The 17229-nt window shown below is 37.1% G+C and overlaps 1 protein-coding gene across 1 annotated transcript in view; it reads right to left on the bottom strand.

The window, feature by feature from the left end:
* LOC103185538 (cilia- and flagella-associated protein 47-like) overlaps positions 1-17229 on the bottom strand; it is a 174702-nt gene that overhangs the window by 155968 nt on the left and 1505 nt on the right. Inside the window, exons 2-19 of the mRNA XM_042334120.1 lie at positions 16908-17062; positions 16627-16742; positions 15049-15187; positions 14372-14597; positions 13030-13196; positions 11889-12019; positions 10197-10426; positions 9711-9903; positions 9079-9307; positions 7669-7821; positions 7057-7246; positions 6852-6948; positions 6278-6494; positions 4206-4450; positions 2600-2730; positions 1159-1281; positions 279-410; positions 88-165 (exon numbers count right to left, since the gene is read on the bottom strand). Of these exons, the coding sequence (XP_042190054.1) occupies positions 88-165; positions 279-410; positions 1159-1281; positions 2600-2730; positions 4206-4450; positions 6278-6494; positions 6852-6948; positions 7057-7246; positions 7669-7821; positions 9079-9307; positions 9711-9903; positions 10197-10426; positions 11889-12019; positions 13030-13196; positions 14372-14597; positions 15049-15187; positions 16627-16742; positions 16908-17062 (2952 nt within the window). The remainder of the gene's footprint in view (positions 1-87; positions 166-278; positions 411-1158; positions 1282-2599; positions 2731-4205; positions 4451-6277; positions 6495-6851; positions 6949-7056; positions 7247-7668; positions 7822-9078; positions 9308-9710; positions 9904-10196; positions 10427-11888; positions 12020-13029; positions 13197-14371; positions 14598-15048; positions 15188-16626; positions 16743-16907; positions 17063-17229) is intronic.

Below are 17229 nucleotides of genomic sequence, written 5' to 3'. Positions count from 1 at the left end.
TAAACTTGAATATGGTGCTTGTTTGATAGATATGGCCCATTTTTACAATTTAAAATTTGGAACAAAAAAATCTAGCAAACTACTAACCACACTGATGTCAGCCTGAGGTGGCTCCACTGATCCTCCAATCCGTAATTTCAATGTACTTGAATTTCGAATCTCTACCTAAGCGAAAGTAATCAACATATAATTGGACAACTTAATTTCACCATATTTCATATAAATTAGTGAAACTTTATTACAATGCAATTTTACACTATTATTCATTTCAATTTTACCTTTACTCTGATGTCAAACTTGAACACTTTAGTTGGGGTGAGGTCAATTTTGAGAATTGCATGACCACCAGCAGGTATTGTCCCAGAAACAGGATATACAGTCAGCCCAGGAAGAGGATTCTCATTTTTGATCTTTTAGGAGAGAAAAAAATCTATCAAGGATCATGAACATATAACTTAAGTTTATTAAAGAAGTTCATAAAAATTTTTGCACCATCTAAAGTAATACTACATAGCAAAACAAATTATCACATTTTATGCTATTAACAATTGAGTGCTATCAATGAGCATTCATGTCAAAGTGCGCACTAGCTTCCCTTAGATACCAGCCAACAATACATCTAGGCAAACGGTTTCTCCTCCCGCCCCTGCCCAGTCACTTGCGGGGTAGCCCAAGGCCCCATTCTTCGCCCCCTTCTTTTCCTCATCTACATGCTCCCTCTCGGCAATCTTATCCGCAGACTTGGGGTCAACTTCCACATGCATGCAGGTGACACCCAAGTCTACTTCTCCTCCTCCGGCTGCGACTCACAGTCCGCTGATGTTCTGTCAGCTTGATTTGACGGACATCAAGTGCCTTCAGCTAGTATGCCCCAAGACTCTGTAACTCTCTCCCTCAATCTCCCCGCCTTTCCCTCCCTTCCCACCTTCAAATCTCGCCTACAGATCTTACTTTTTGATTGTGCTAAGAGTTCCATGTATCCCACCTACACATTGGAAATCCCAGAGATACAATGTTGGAATGGTATGCACACTCTCTCCTTGGAGGGACACATCCTACGTACCTAATGACCAATCATGTAAGTATTTCCAGTAGAGAACAGGTATAAATATGAATAGTAACTGCTTAGTAGTAACCCAGCTACTTAAAGTAAGATACCTTAAAGTAAGCATGATTTTGTCCAAGGTTTTTGATAATAGCTCCCTTCACAGTACTTAAATTCCATGGGGCTGCATTAAAAAGCACATGTTTCTCAAGAAACTGGACAGTGGTAGGGCCAAGCTTCAAAATAAGAAAAAGGATTTCAAAATATTTTTCACGATACTACATTCTACAGACATTTCATTACCGTAAATGTAATCACATTACTGTAAAAGTTCAATATATTAGTACACTCTGTTTAAATTATTTAAAAAGTTGCTGGCCTTGGGACTTACAGAAGTAAGCAAATGTATTTAATGTTTAAAATCAAAGAATATGAGCATTATTGAGTACTGTAGGTCACTTTTATCATACCAAGGTGCACTTACAGCCAGATAATACTGTTGTAATCACTTATTATATTCTATTAGGACCAGTTCCATTGTAGGTAAGCAAACAGTGCATACTGGTCATCATCATGTAAAATTCAAATTAGCTACACTGCAAACTATGAGCACTGGGAGTCATATCAAAACATTATCAAAACACCCTGTCCAAGCCTTTCTCTTTCTCTGCCACTCTCTGTCTCTTGGCATTTCTTTCTTTCTCCGCGTCAGAATTTCTCCCTCCTCATCTGTCACAATCTCTGCCTGAATCTCTTGCTCTTTTTAGTTTTTTCTGTCTCTTCTCTTTTTCGCTCTCTCAAGCTTGCACTTTCCAGATCTATGTCTTTCTATATATAAATGTGTCCATCTCTCTGTCTAGGTGTTTTTTATCTGGTTTCCTAACTCTGTCCAACCAAAGTTGTGTGTAAGTGTGTCAGCTTACAAGGCCAATCTTTTCCCACACAGCAGACCGAATTGTCCACTTCCTCATCAGAGCCCAGTGCAGTTAAATGGACAAACAGATAGATTTTGTTCAGTTAGTTGGCGTTCTACTAAAGCAGCACTGAATCCTTATGTGACTGTACATGACTGGTGTAACAGTTATGAAATACATTCAAATGTATCTGAAAAATGAAATAGATAGGCTGAGAAATAACAGATAGAATTTAATGCGATTGCAAAATAACCATGCAGTAAGGTATGGAATGTAGATATGGAAATCCCCATAAAAGGTTTTCTTTCGACATGGAGTACAAAAATAGACATTACATGTATGTCTCTGTATGAGGTTTTGACTCAATTTATGAGATCAATATTTTTGTTGGTCTTTAAATACTTGCAATTCAAGCTTCACTTACAAGTGGGGCCTTCCAGAGTTAAAGCTGTGTTGCAAATTAAATTCTTAATAAGAAGAATTATTAATAATTATTGTTTCACCTTTTGAGTTCTAATGAGCATTAAAGCATTTCATAGACACTTATTTATTAGATGAATTTTTTATTATTATTGAAATTTATATAAAAATTCAAACAAGACCGTTTAGAAAGAATCACGCAAATTAATTAGCATTGTACCTTGGCGATGCATTTCAGTCTGATTTTGTTGCCCTCATGTACAAAAAGATCAAGCTCTCCTTCGATTGGGGAGAAGAATGATGGATGCCAAACCACTTCACACTCCAGGTCCATAAATGCATCAACAGTGCCTGCATTGAATAAGATATCCTTNAAAAAAGGCTTTCCTTAAGAATTGACTTGAGTAAACATAAATTAAATTTGAGATATAATAAGTATATTCTCTTTCTCGTCTCCCACCTTTGTATTTCCTCCATAGGTAGAAAAGTCAGCCTGAGCCACACAACTCCCCACAACTGTATGTTCCTGCTAGTTTAGCATATTCATAAACTATACAGCAGTGGGCACTTTATTGTTAAAAAGTTGCAGGAAATCTGAGCATGTGATCAGCGCTGTGTAGATTGAAACTATTTTTTGCTAAGGTTCGGTTCTTAAGCATACTTTTTATTTAACAAATACACTCATATTTCACCATCTCAGTACCTGTCCTCAATTCTCTAGTAAAACTGTAAACAAATATATTATTATTTAATCCTTTTTCTTTACAGTAATTCCATTCATTGAAATCCGAGCTGTAGATGTTGATGGTAAGAGTAGGCAAGGGTGACACAAGGGCAGCCGAAGATCCAATTCAGCAAAAGAGCCACAGTGGCTGCAGCAGAGGTAAAAAAAAGTTCAACACAAAATAATAAACCTTGCATTTGATACAGCGCCTGATCACGTCTTCAAGTCATCTTAAAGAACTTCACAGAATGTACTGTAAAATGAATTGACTGTATATCTTGTGGGCGAAATTCATGGCTGTTTATGGGGAATTACGGGACGCAAATAGGTTTTTAAAATTTAATTTCAGCATTACATAAATTTTTAGCATTTTAACAACAGTACAATCCTGTAGGGTATTGGTTAGAGCACTCGCCTCGCAAGCGAGAGGACCTGGGTTCGATTCCTGGGCAGGGCAAAACGTTGGGCAAGTTTCCTTACTCCACACGCCTAACAGTAATAATAAAAATAAATATCCTTGCATTTGATATAGCGCCTTATCATGTCTTCAAGACGCCTCAAAGCGCATCACAGAATATACTGTAAAGTGAATTGAATGTATGTTTTGTAGGCAAACGCGGCAGCCAATTGGGCACAACAGGGTCCCACAAACAGTCATGGATTGAAGTGACCAATTTATTATTATTTTCTTTGAAGGAATTATTACTTCCGGAAAAGCGAGCTACCCATCGACTAACAATCAGGTTCCTACTTATTGCTAGGTAAACAGAGGATTATGGAGTAAGGAAACTTGCCCAACATTTCACCCCTCAGGAATCAAACCCAAGTCTCTCGCTTGCAAGGCGAGTGCTCTAACCACTGAGCCACAGGACTCCACAGTAAATACTTAACCCAGTAAGTAGGAACATGGTTGTTATTCGATTGGCAGATCGTTTTCCGGGGATAATATTCCCATCAAAAAAAATAATAATTTGGTCACTCAATCCATGACTGTTTGTGGGACACTGCTGTGCGCAAATGACTGCCACGTTTTGCCCCCGAAATATACAATCAATTAATTTTACAATATAGTCTGTGAAGCGCTTTGGGACGCTTTCAGTACCTTTAGCAGGCCGGATGGAGAATGCTATTCCTTTTTCTGTTATTACTGGGACCCAGGTGAATTCAGCTGGGCTGTTTTTGCGATTGTAAAGCTTAACTGTAGTCCTGAATCCAGTCTCTGGTAGAAATCCAAAGTTTGGCTTCACTACCACCACATTGCTTGACAGCTCGAGAGCAAGATTCACCACCTTTGCCATTAGTAGCACTTCAGCACTGCTGCAGCCATTTATTTTGCATTTAATTGATCTGCAAAATAAAATTATTTAATATTGTACTTAATATCTTATTCAAAGTGAGAAGCAATGATGAAACAAACTTTTTTTGATCAAATTCCCTTTACTAGCCACTGTTGGAAATTCAAAATGGCTTGTCTCTAACAAACGATTATATAGTACTTTTAACATGCAACTTCTTTAACGTAGAAACAATGTAAATTTGCACAATAAATAAGTGAAAATACAATAAGCAATATAAAATTGCACCATAAACAAATGAAATATCCAGACCTTCATAACGTATTCTTAATGTGTCTAATATGTGGGAATTTCCAACAGGATTTCCTAATAAGGAATCTGCAAGTGAACACGAAGATTCACAGGAACTCAATCCTAATACAACGTACTTATAAAATGTGATATTTTGTAAAGCGCTTTTCATGTCGGAAGGACGTACCAAGGCGCTGAACAGTCAGAGATTAGGACCAGGGAGTGGAGGCAGACGGAATGGCCGAAGGCAGGATCGAAGAGGAGGGTCTTGAGGCATGCCTTGAAGGAAGCAAGGAAGGGAACGAGGTGAAGGGAATGTGGGATTGAGTTCCAGACGGTGGGGGCAGAGAAGCTGAAGGGCCGGGCAGAGGCCATGGAGCAGGCCTGCTGAGCGGAGGGAGAGGATAGGTTGATAAGGGGTTAGCAGTTCGGAGAGGTAGGAGGGGGCAAGGCCACGGAGGGCCTTGAAGATGAGAATGAGAATTTTGAACTCGATCCTCTGAGGGTTGGGGAGCCAGTGGAGCCGGGTGAGGGTGGGTGTGATGGGGTCACGGAACCTTGTGCGGGAGAGGACACGAGCTGCATGGTTCTGGATGATCTGGAGCTTGTGGAGGGAAGAGTAGGGAAGGCCAAAAAGCAGGGCATTGGCATAGTTGAGCTTGGTTGTAATGAAGCCATGTATGAGGCTTCCAGCGGCCTGAGGGGTGAGGCAGTGGCAGAGTCGGGCAATGTTGTGGAGGTGGAGGAAGCAGACCAGGTCATGGCATGGATGTGGGGGAGAAAGGACAGAAGAGGGTCAACAAGACCCCTAGGTTCCTGACTGGCGTGAGGTGGAGTATGCATCCTTGGATGCTGATGCTACCAGTGCCTGAAGTGTGGAGGTGCTGGCACAAGCCAATCAGGAGGGCCTCAGTCTTGCTTCGTTCAACTGTAGAAAGTTGGCTCTAATCTAGGACTTGATGTGTGACAGACAATCATCAGGATATCAGTGGTCCTGGGGTCGAGGTTGGAAGGAGAGAGATAGAGTTAGGTGTCATCCGCGTACATGTGGAAGTTGACCCCATGTCTGCAGATGATGTCACCAAGAGGGAGCATGTAAAGGTTAAAGAGAAGAGGTCAGGACAGAGCCTGAGGAACACTGCATGAATGCTGTGGTGTTCCGAATAGTAAACTGATGGAACAGATTCCCTAGGGAGACGATTGAAGCAGGGAATGTTGATTCCTTCAAACACAGATTTTTGGGAAATAACATGGAAAATAGTAAATAGGTAGTTCAGGACATATGTGTATGTGACTGCCAGGAAGGGGGAAGGTGAACTAGATGGACCTTGGTCATTTTTTCATCTAGCATTTCTTATGTTGTTATGTTCCCACAAATCAATGTGACCGGTGCAGTGCACTTCCAATTATCAATCAGCTTCCTTTTAAAGTAAACCCACTGCAAATTAGACCCCTATATATTCAAAAAGCAAAGTATCTATTTTTCAAATAACTTAAATATATTCTGCAATTGTTTTAATATGTCTCAGGCTACAAAATAAATCACTATGACAGAAAAAAAGGAAAGGAACTTCTCTTGAAAACTCACTTGCGAAAATTTCCAGGTAGGTCAGTTTCGAATATCAACGGTAAGTAAAATGTAGATTGGGGTGGGATCACCTGAGATAAAGGACTGGTCTGATGCAGCTCCAAACAAGCAATTTCAATTTCAAAAAGAATGTACATAGGTAAACAGTTCACAATATTCAAGTTCTGCTTTGATATTGAATTTACACAAACTTCTCCAAAGTCGATTATCGATGGCCCTGAAATTTAAAAATGGCATTCCAGTTTGGAAGAACATACTGCAAAAATATACTGACGGTAAATCATTTCCACTGCAACAAATCAATTACAATTATACTTCGTGCAAAAGGAAGACCCGTGTTAAACCTAACAAAATATTTAAATTAATTAACAATATATATAAAAAAGATTTCACACATAAGATAGGGCTTCAAACTTTCATTTTAATCCATATTAAAAAGACTAATCCTATTGTGACACAATCATTCATTTGAATATAAAATAATTGATACATATATAGATATACAGTATTTTCAAAAAGTTCACAATTGATTACTGGACTATACATGTCAATGTCAAATTAATGTTCAACATACCAATGAGTATTTGGTGAAGCTCTTGAGGTGTCAGTACCTGCTTACAATCCTCCTTTTCTTGGGGTGTACTTGGAACAACATTAAGACCATCCATTGGCTGTTGTAAATCAATTAAAAAAAATACTGGTAATAGTTTTCAAGCAAAGATATAGCTCATAGTTACATGTTTACTTATATCAATGAAGTTTCACAGATGCCAACTTACTGATTCTTCTATGGATTTCATCTCCCTGGATAAAAGCTCATTTCTTGTTCTAAGTGCAATCATGGGAGATGGAATGGCATTTTCGACACATTTCTCATTGAAAATTTCTGAGTATGAAAGTCTTGGAGGAATGAGCCCTCCTGCTGGTTTCAGCCCTATGTCTACTGTATTGTTGAACTCTTCAAAATCTCTATAATTAGAATGAAAGCATTATTTCAAAAACCATACCAAGCTCAAAATTTGAAAACATGTTAATTCATAAGTTACAAAAAATATCTCTGAGCAAAACAAAAATATTATCCTGTTAAAATTTTACATTTTTTTCATACTTTTCTTTGTGTTACTACCCTTACATCCTACTGACGTGAAAAGCGCTATACAAATGTAAATTGTTGTTATTGAAATAAGATTTGTTTAATGAAAAAGTTATTAGTTTCTAAATAGCAATTTGTTTATAGAATACAATCTTAAATTCCCCAAACACGTAAAAATATTAACTTAAGGAATAAATTAAACCATATTCTCCCTCACTAGGTAAATAGATCAAGAAGGGCTCATTAAGTATTTCTCTCCTTTTTGCCAAAGCAACCATTCATAAAACCTGTTGATTACCTGCAACTTTCATTGTGTAAGCGTCGTTCTTTCAGACCTTGAATATAATCCATGTAATACTTTCTGTGTGCATTTATTGCTTCTATTTCCTTTTCCATGTAAGCGTAGTCAGGATCCACATAGGTATAACGTTTAATTTTGGAGGAAACAATCCTTAAAAAAGTACACATATGACTTTACAAGCAATCTGCTGGATAATATATCAATATGAAACAATGAATATATATAACTATTACAAGGCTACAATCCAATCATGGTATTCAGATTACATAAAACATATAACCATGATTTGAAAGAACCATTAAAACATATCAGGGAAGAGAAAAAACAAAAGAGAAAAGTTGGCAGCGAGAGAACTGTGAAATGGAGGTAGACACATTAGAAGAAGTTAAACAGGATAATATTGCAAAACTGAAGAAATCAAGATGAACATGGGCAAAAAAGGGAAATTATCAGACAAAATTAATTCAAATTAAAATACTAATTTGTTAATGTGCAGTGCAAAATGAAATAGTTTTGAAATTATAGTGACAAATTAAAATAAAAAATCATAGTAAAATAGCAGCAATTGAAAAACGGATGTAATTGTAACAGCACTGGCAATAAAATGTTGATCCACTGGGAGATAATAATAATAGAAGCAGAATCCTTGAATTTGGTATAATGCCTTATCATATCGAAAGGATGCCTCATAGGGCTTCACAGGATTTACTGTGAAATGGAGTGATTTGTAGGAAAACATGGCAGCACAATTACATGCAGCAATGTCCCACAAACAGCTAAGTGACTAATTTCTATTTTATTTTGGGGGGATTGTTGCCAGGACACAGGGAGAAACTCTTTTCTTTCGAATAGTAGATTGGGATATTTAACATCAACCTGAACAGACAGATGGGACCTTGATTTAATATCTCATCCGAAGGGAAATATGGATGGGAAACAGTAGATCCTGGGGAAAATCTGGGTGGTGAACATGCTTAAACACGTTTGATGTGGGTTTCGATAAGCTGGAGTTTCTGAATGTTGGGGGTGGGGGTGCGAGTAGATAGGGCACTGGGTAAAATCAGTCTGGATGCAACAAAGTGTGGATATCGGTTTCGGCCACTTTGGGTATGAGGTAGGAACAGAGGCAGATGATGTAGTAAAGATGAAGAAACGCAGTCTTGGTCAGGGACTGGATCCTAAGATGAAAAGAGTGCTGATGTAAGAGTATTAAGACAAAGGGTATGGCACATCGAATTAAGGTTAATATGTACACAAATTCAAGAGAGTTCGGAAAGCTGACAGCCTGGACAGAAACACATCTGATTAAGTTATTAGATGGAGATACATATATCATTGGACTTTCGTGGGGAAAAAAATGGTCTACTTCTGCCAAAAATTGTTACCACTACATTTTACAGAATTTACCTGCATTTTTCCTTCTTATCACAGGGTCTAATACATTCAGAATGGTCAATAGGAAATGAAATCAGCCCATTATTTTCTGATATTTTGTGCTCATTTTGATCGTAGGATTTAGATTCAGCTCCATCACTGGGTGCCATAGAGACAGATTTATTGTCAGCACTTCCATTGTTTTGATCGGTTTTCACATCATCAAATTGACCAGGTTCATTGGTAACAGCAGAGGGTATCACTTGAGATGAAAAATAGATAAATAAGCTTAATAATACAAAATAACTTGGCTTCCATCAGTTCTTTCGCATTTTTGTATTTTAAATTACAGAATGGATACATACGTGTGTTAATTTTAACTTTTTTTATACTTTACTCTGTTAATACTGAACAACTTATATAGCGCCCTTCACGCAGGATGGTGTCTCATAACTTGATAAGCAGGAGGTGACTCAATGGGAAATGGAGGTTAAAAGTGTGAAAGATGGGGTGTTAGGGGAAGATGAAGTGGGAGGATAAGGAAGCGGAGGCAGAGAAGCAGATCTTCACAATGGTATACATAAATTACCATTACAGCAAAAGCAAAGGGCAATTATTAATAAGTGAATATCCAAAACATTACATGTAAATTAACTGCAGCCTACCAGAATTGCAATTTGCTTCAATTTTCTTCATGACAGTTTTGCAAACACCTGATAAAAAGAGGTTTACTTGGTGGAAAGGCTGCATTGTCAATTGTAATGGATCATCCGAAACCACTACTGATCCAATGCAGTCTATCACTTGATTTACTTTGAATGTCCCAATTTGTTTTGGAACAAATGAGATCACAATATTCTGTTGGGAAGGAAAAATAGAAAGGAAGATAAAAATCAAACTGTTAAACAATTATACAGTCGTCGACATCAATGAATTTAAAATTAAATTAATATGGTTCTTATTGTACATGTGCAATTCCAGTTGGGATTTATAATGTAAATGTAAGTCAAAGTTTAAATCAACATACGAGTCATTTATTTTCTCATGTAATCTTAATCAATATAACTTACCTGTTAACTGTAGTATTATACAATTTTACAATATTTTGTCGCTTTAGGTGCTACAAAAATCACAAATTCTTCACAATTTACCTTTGTTTCACCTGGGATAATCGTTCCTTTTACAGGCATGACATGAAAATGTGCTATTCTGCGGAACTGGAAGTTGATTGGAAGCAACAATGAGTCATTTCGAAAATTACTCAAGACATCTACTTTTTCTCCAAGAAGGCATTCACTGAAATCAAATTCTGTTGTTGGACTTATGTTTAATCTGACAGGAAACCCAGTCCCTGTCAATGCTAACTCAACACATCGATAATCTGTAAAAAGAAAATGTCAGCAAAACGATAATAACTCACATCTTCAGATAAAATAAGAGTTAATGATATAATAAATACAAATAAAAAAGAAGCAATGGGAAATGACAGAGAACAGGTCAGGAAGAGAAGACATTGAAAACAACAACACAACAACTTGCAAGGTAGCACCTCAGAGCGCTTAACAGTGATGGAGCCTGACTCCGAGTTAGAAGGGTGGAGGTGACCGTAAGCACGGTCGAAAAGGAAGGTTTTCAGCCAGTACTTGAAAAACGGGAGAAAGTGGGCAAGGTGGAGGGATTAAGTGAGAGTGTTCCAGAGAAAAGAGTAGGAATGCGAAAAGTGATATAGACGGGTTTGAGGTGTGTGTACTTTAATACACAGAATAAAATCAAACTATTAAGCAATTATACAGTTGTCAACATCAAGCTATTTAAAATTAGATCATATATAAGATTAAATATGTTTTTTTAAGATTTTTATTCATTTCAATATTTACAATTAAATATCTCTCACTGCATGTTCAGTTGGGATTTCAATGAGAGTTTAGAGAGCTAAACCCACTAATTGCTATGGAGCATATGATCTTATAGAATTATGTGAGACGTGGCTTAGTCAAAGATAAGACTGAGAACTAAATAATCCTGGTTACAAAATTTCAAGGAAAGAAAGGAAAAGAAAGGAGGATGGATTGTAGTATTAACTAAAGAGTCCATTGCAGTTTTTGAACACAATGAATTGTGTAAAAAAAATAATTGGAATAAAAATGGGTGTGCACTATAGATGACAGATCAAGGATTTTTTTGATAAATCCAAGATATGTGAAGAAATAATACATAATTATTCGCCCACAAATATACAGTCAATTCACTTTCCGTATATTCTGTGAAGCGCTTTGAGACGTCTAGAAAGCGTGAAAAGCGTTATATCAAATGCAAGGATTATTATTATAATAATGGGTGACTTTAAGTATCCAAAAAGAATGTGGGATAAAGGTAATGTAAATTGGCCAAACATTAGTGGTTTTCCTGCAATATGCCAAGGTCTGCTTTGTAGAATAGTACGTTTCTAGCCCCACATTAGGTCTTTGAACTCACAGTCTAGGCTGACACTCCAATACTTTGCTGGGAAAACAATGCACTGATGGAAGTGCCATCCTTCAAATGAGATGTTAAACCAAGGTCTACCTTTTCAAGTGGACATTAAAGATCACATAGCACTATTTGAAAAGTTAAGGAAGTTTCTCCCAGTGACCTGGCCAACAATCTCCCAGAAGATAAAATTAGTCCTTCACTTTAGGGCTGTTTATGGTTCACTGCTGTGCGCAAATTGATTTCCGCGTTCGCCTACAAAATGCACAATAAGTACAAAAGTCTTGACACGCAGAACTGTACCTGATAAAGACGAGTATGCATTACCGTTTTTACAACTATTTCAATCATTTTAAACAAATTGAATATGGTACCTTTTATTGCAGGGTATCCATTGGATGGTGTTGGTACGTTTTTGTTACTGTGCACAGTCATAAATTTTATGTAGAGGGCATAATCTTGGCGTTTTGGTATTTCATCTTCTTTTGGATAAAAATCTGTATAACTTTAGAAACAAAATCAAGATCTTTCTTGATTATTGCAAGTATGACATTTATTATAGACCACATATTAAATTGAAAATTTCCTGTATCATTCTACTCAAAATTTCCAGATCAATACGCTGCAATTATTATCTGGTTCAAGCAATACTTCATAAAAATCATCTCATCCCGGAGTATTTCTATCTAAAATACCTTGAATTGGTAGATTTTTAAAAAGATACATACACACATTATATCAAAAAGGAAAGCATCAGTCTTGTAAACACTGGCATAATGAAGAAAAATAATGAAGTTACTTACAGAATTGCGCAAGAGTGATAACAATGCAGTAATCTTATTGCAGAAATTGATCATATCATAAAACAAAATGAAGCTCTTTTTGTGCTGTCAACTGCACTTCAAAATTAGATTATAGCCCTAAAAGCAATCTTCCCTAGTGGCCACTATTCCAGCAAAAGTCAAAACAGATCAAAAATTTCAGGTTCGCAACCCATTTTTGAAGAGTTAGCTGAATTTCAGTTGGGGCAATGACTAGAAAGTTACAATTGGCTTTAGTGCCAGCAAACTTTAATGATGATCATTGCAGAAAATTTCACGCTGCAATGGTGAATTGAAAATTGATTGAAAGTAGAAAATCTACGCTCTTTTACTTTGTTACGTGTTCCCTATTCCAGCATACAATGCATAGAAATGCAATTGTGATACAGCAGCTAAGATCATTCATGAATGAATTGTTTCACCATAAAATAGAAACTTACAGCACAAGTCATTCAATCCATCAAAGTCATTTGGCCCATCTGCACTGGCTCTCAGAGCAAACTGCGCTTTCAATAGCATTGCCCTGCTCTATCCCCTCATTCTTAAGCCTCCAATTTTCATTTACCTTTCTAAATTGTAAGAACGGGTATCTATATAGGTATAAATTATACAATACTTGTACTTACAATAACAATTTATACTTAATAAAATATAAATGACTTATTTTTCTGTATTTTAAAGGATTCCAACATACCCACGAGCCTTTGGATAGAAGCACAGAGTGATTATAATTTTGTTATATGGTTTCAGAAGTCCTTGTTGTGGTAGACTGCTAATTAAAGTAGTTTCCTTAGGTGTCTTGAAATTATTTTGCTCAATCTCTCCAATTGCTGCATCTGATCTCAGGAATAAATCTGTACCCTAAATCAAATGCAAGTGGTTTAATTAAAAATTTGAAGAATATGCTTCTCAATAAAATTTGATACTGCATTAAAATGCTAGGTCATGCCATCATGCATCCATTTCACCATGTGAATATATTTCTATGGAGCAGGGATTTGCTATACCCTTAAATAACCTTTATTCCATATTGCTCTTGTATGTATATAAAAACACTCGAAAAAGAAACTCCATTGTTCTATTCAGTTTCTCTAAATCCTTTACAAGGTTTGACACTTGAACATGACAACATTTCCTGCTGGAATTATGAGGCCTGGTTAGTTCTGTGTGATCTTCCTGCATATACCTGAAGCCATTAAGCTCTCAATTGTTTTGTATTGTATTCTTGTTGTCCAATTCTCTTGTTCCCTTGAAAATAACTGATCCTTTGTGGAGGTTCTTAAGCCTTCCAGGTCATCAGTACTCCAAGGCACAGTTGATGACAGACCAGCCGTCAGCAGGACATGGTTGGACAAACCAATTACTGAGCAGAAATTCTTCCCACTCATCTCCTGCTAATCTTGCAGGTCGAGCCCTAATGGGTCAGGTGGTGGTAGCTGGCTACGCAGTGGAAAGCTTGCCAGACAATGTTCACTGAGGCAAACTCAGCAGGTTTAGCTAGTTGAACTCCATGAACACTCGAACATACATTCTGGGATCCCTCGTACCATCCTGTACCTAATACCTCCTGGAATTGGATAAACAGGGATAATCTCTTTGGCAAGAGAGTGCCCACTCCATTTCAAAGAGAAATTTCTTTGTTTAGGTGCCAGTATTTATGGAACTCTCAGACTGGTTTGTATACTCAAGCATGGTGGTGGGTTGTCATGTGTGACACATCCAAAAGACAAAAAAAAAGTTGGCTTATGAACAGAGACTGGCACAGATGTTCTATATCAATTTAACACTTTTTTAAGAATTGAAAGCACTGCAATATCATCATTCGCATAATGTGCTATATTCTCCAAATGTGTACGCTTTACAGGGAGCCCAGAACAGATCCCAGAATTTGCAATTAGGATTGATATTACTATTATTCAAATCCTAAAATAATTGTTGACAATTGATATTTCTGCAAAATGTCCCAAATTTGATTCAAAGAAGGAGTTCATACAAAATTAAAATAGAACATTACAAAGAAGAATTAAGATAATTACCACTTCAGATCCAACACCATCATCCTCCAGGACTGTCACCCATTTGATGGTTTCAGGACTGTTATTGTACAACACAGCTTGACGTTGCTTTGTGGTTCCATAGTAGGCATTACCAAACTGCAAACATTCCAGCTTCTGGCCAGAAAGGTCCACTATTTCTAGAATTTGCTCCACTATATTCACTTTAATTTTCAGAAACATGTCTTCACGACCTTCCAATCTCACCCTATCAGGAAAAGCAAGGGGGCAAAATAAATGAAAGGAATTGAGAATCAATAAATATTATTTTGAAAGTTCTGGTACCACTACACTCACCCCTCAATAAGTAAACACAGCCTCAATTATTATTGATTGTATTGCAATTATTAGATTAAATCATTTAAACTGCTAAAACAGTAATTACTGTGAAGTGCTTTAAAACGTTTTGACATTATAGGTGCTATAAAAATGCATGTTCTTGGTTTGTTTTCTTCCTATTCACTGAATGGCCTTACCTAATAATCTATTAACCTTTGTGTAAAGAATCAGTCTTGTTTCACCTCTTCATAACTTCCTATTATTAATTTATTTTCCCTAAAATTTAACTCCATCAAAATGATCAATTTGTTTAGATAATGAATATGCTGAACATAAAATGAAAATATAATTTTTTTTTCCTTCTAATTATACAGACTTACACGAAATCTTCATTGATGATCATAGGCTTGAGAGTAAACAATTCAATTCTGACAAATCTCAAAGCTTTAGGGTCTACTATTCCACTGCTGGGCACAATAGTCACTGGCAAATTGCCTTTTTCCACAATTTTAAACTGGCCTAGAGAAAAAATAATTAAGACATATAAATTTTCTTGTTGCATTTGTGTAAAAGAACAACTAAAAACATTTAACAATGGAGCAGTGGGCACTAAATAAGAATTGTGAAAATTTTAGAGATGACTAAAGGAAGCCACAATCAAAAAGCTAGCCTTTTAGAGAGAGTTACAACTGAAGTCTTATAATAATAATAATAATCCTTGCATTTGATATAGCACCTTATCACGTCTTCAAGACGTCCCCAAAGGCTTCACAGAATATACTGTAAAGTCTAGTGACTGTGTGTTTATGGAGAAACGCAGCAACCACACAGCTGTGTTCCACAAACAGTCATGGATTGAGTGACCAAATTATTTTTTTTTAAAAAGGGATTAGTACCACCGGAGAGCAATCCACCAGTCGACTAACAACCAGGTTCCTACTTATTGCTAGGTAAACAGAGGTGTGGAATAAGGAAACTTGCCTAAGGTTTCGCCCTCTCCCAGCCAGGAATCAAATCCAGGTCCTCTCGCTTGCGAGGTGAGTGCTCTAACCAGTACGTTACAGGATGTGTGTGCAAGCGTCAAACACTGAGCCACTGTGAGGAGCTATGAGGAGGGGGAGTGCTCAGTCTACAACACCCTAAACCCAGGGCTACAGTCTGCTCACCCTCACACACACACTCACAGTGTTTAATATGTGTCCCCCACACACATACAGTGTTTAATATGTGTCCCTCACATACACACTCAAATACAGTGTTCAATATGTGTCCCCCACACACAGTGTTTAATATGTGTCCCTCACATACACACTCAAATACAGTGTTCAATATGTGTCCCCCACACACACACTCAGTGTTTAATATGTGTCCCCCACACACAGTGTTTAATATGTGTCCCTCACATACACACTCAAACACAGTGTTTAATATGTGTCCCCACCACACACACTCACAGTGTTTAATATGTGACCCCCAAACACATACAGTGTTTAATATGTGTCCCCCACATACACACTCACACGCAGTGTTTAATATATGTCCCCCCCCCATACACACAGTGTTTAATGTCCCCCTCACGTCTCCCACACATTCACACACACAGCGTTTAACATGCCACCCCCCTCACATACACACACTCATCAGTGACCCTAACACATATAGACAAACGCAGCTCTCCCCCCTCACACACACACCACCGCTCCCCAAGGTAATGGGAAAGCAATGGGATGAGGATGGAGTCTGGGCTATCCTGCTCTTGGCTTCCAATTGAGGAATGGCGCATAAGTAACTGCAAGTTCTAAATAATTGTAGGCATATAAATACACACTTTAGCTAACAATTGTCAGGGTTGACCACATTAACTCATTCTATGAAGTGGTTTACAACATTTTAAAATGATAAATTACTATATTAGATGCAAGAATTATATTTACAAATTGCTGTTAAATAACTCTTACCTGCAACAGAACCATGATTCGTAATTCTTATTTTGTTATAAATGGTCTTGTTGTTGGCTACCACAGTGCCAAAATCAATTCCTGAATCAATATCAAGGTAACAAGCAGGAATAAAGCTGCACACAAAAAACACAAAAAAGGGTGCTTCAATTACAATTACAATATTAATGAGTGATTGATTTCAGCATAATTGAATTGAGCAATTTAGAATCTTAATTAAATCTACTCAGAGGCAAGTTATATTTTTGCCTGAATTAAGCAAATTACTGTTTAATACTTACGCAAGCAATGGGATTTCAACAACATCTTCATCTGCAGTTATAACAAATTGATCTTTTGCATCATGTTCTTCTTCATTAAAATATTCCACAATTGCTTTGATTTGCATTCCAGGAGCAATACGCTCTTCAGAATTCTTCACAAGAACTCTAAATGACTGTAAAGGTGAAATTAATTACCCAACTGCTATTGGAACCTTAAATGTAACTTCTTGAGAACAATAACAATAACAACTTTATATAGCAGCCCTCACGTAGGGTAGCACCCCAGAGCACTTAACCAATCATACACCTTGCAAAACTTGCCAGGAATGTAAGCTGCTAT

This window comes from Callorhinchus milii, unplaced genomic scaffold (assembly GCF_018977255.1).
Source record: "Callorhinchus milii isolate IMCB2004 unplaced genomic scaffold, IMCB_Cmil_1.0 Scaffold4, whole genome shotgun sequence".
Lineage (NCBI taxonomy): Eukaryota > Metazoa > Chordata > Chondrichthyes > Chimaeriformes > Callorhinchidae > Callorhinchus > Callorhinchus milii.
The sequence above is the reverse complement of the archived record's forward strand: the minus strand, read 5'-3'. Positions and strand labels throughout refer to the sequence as shown.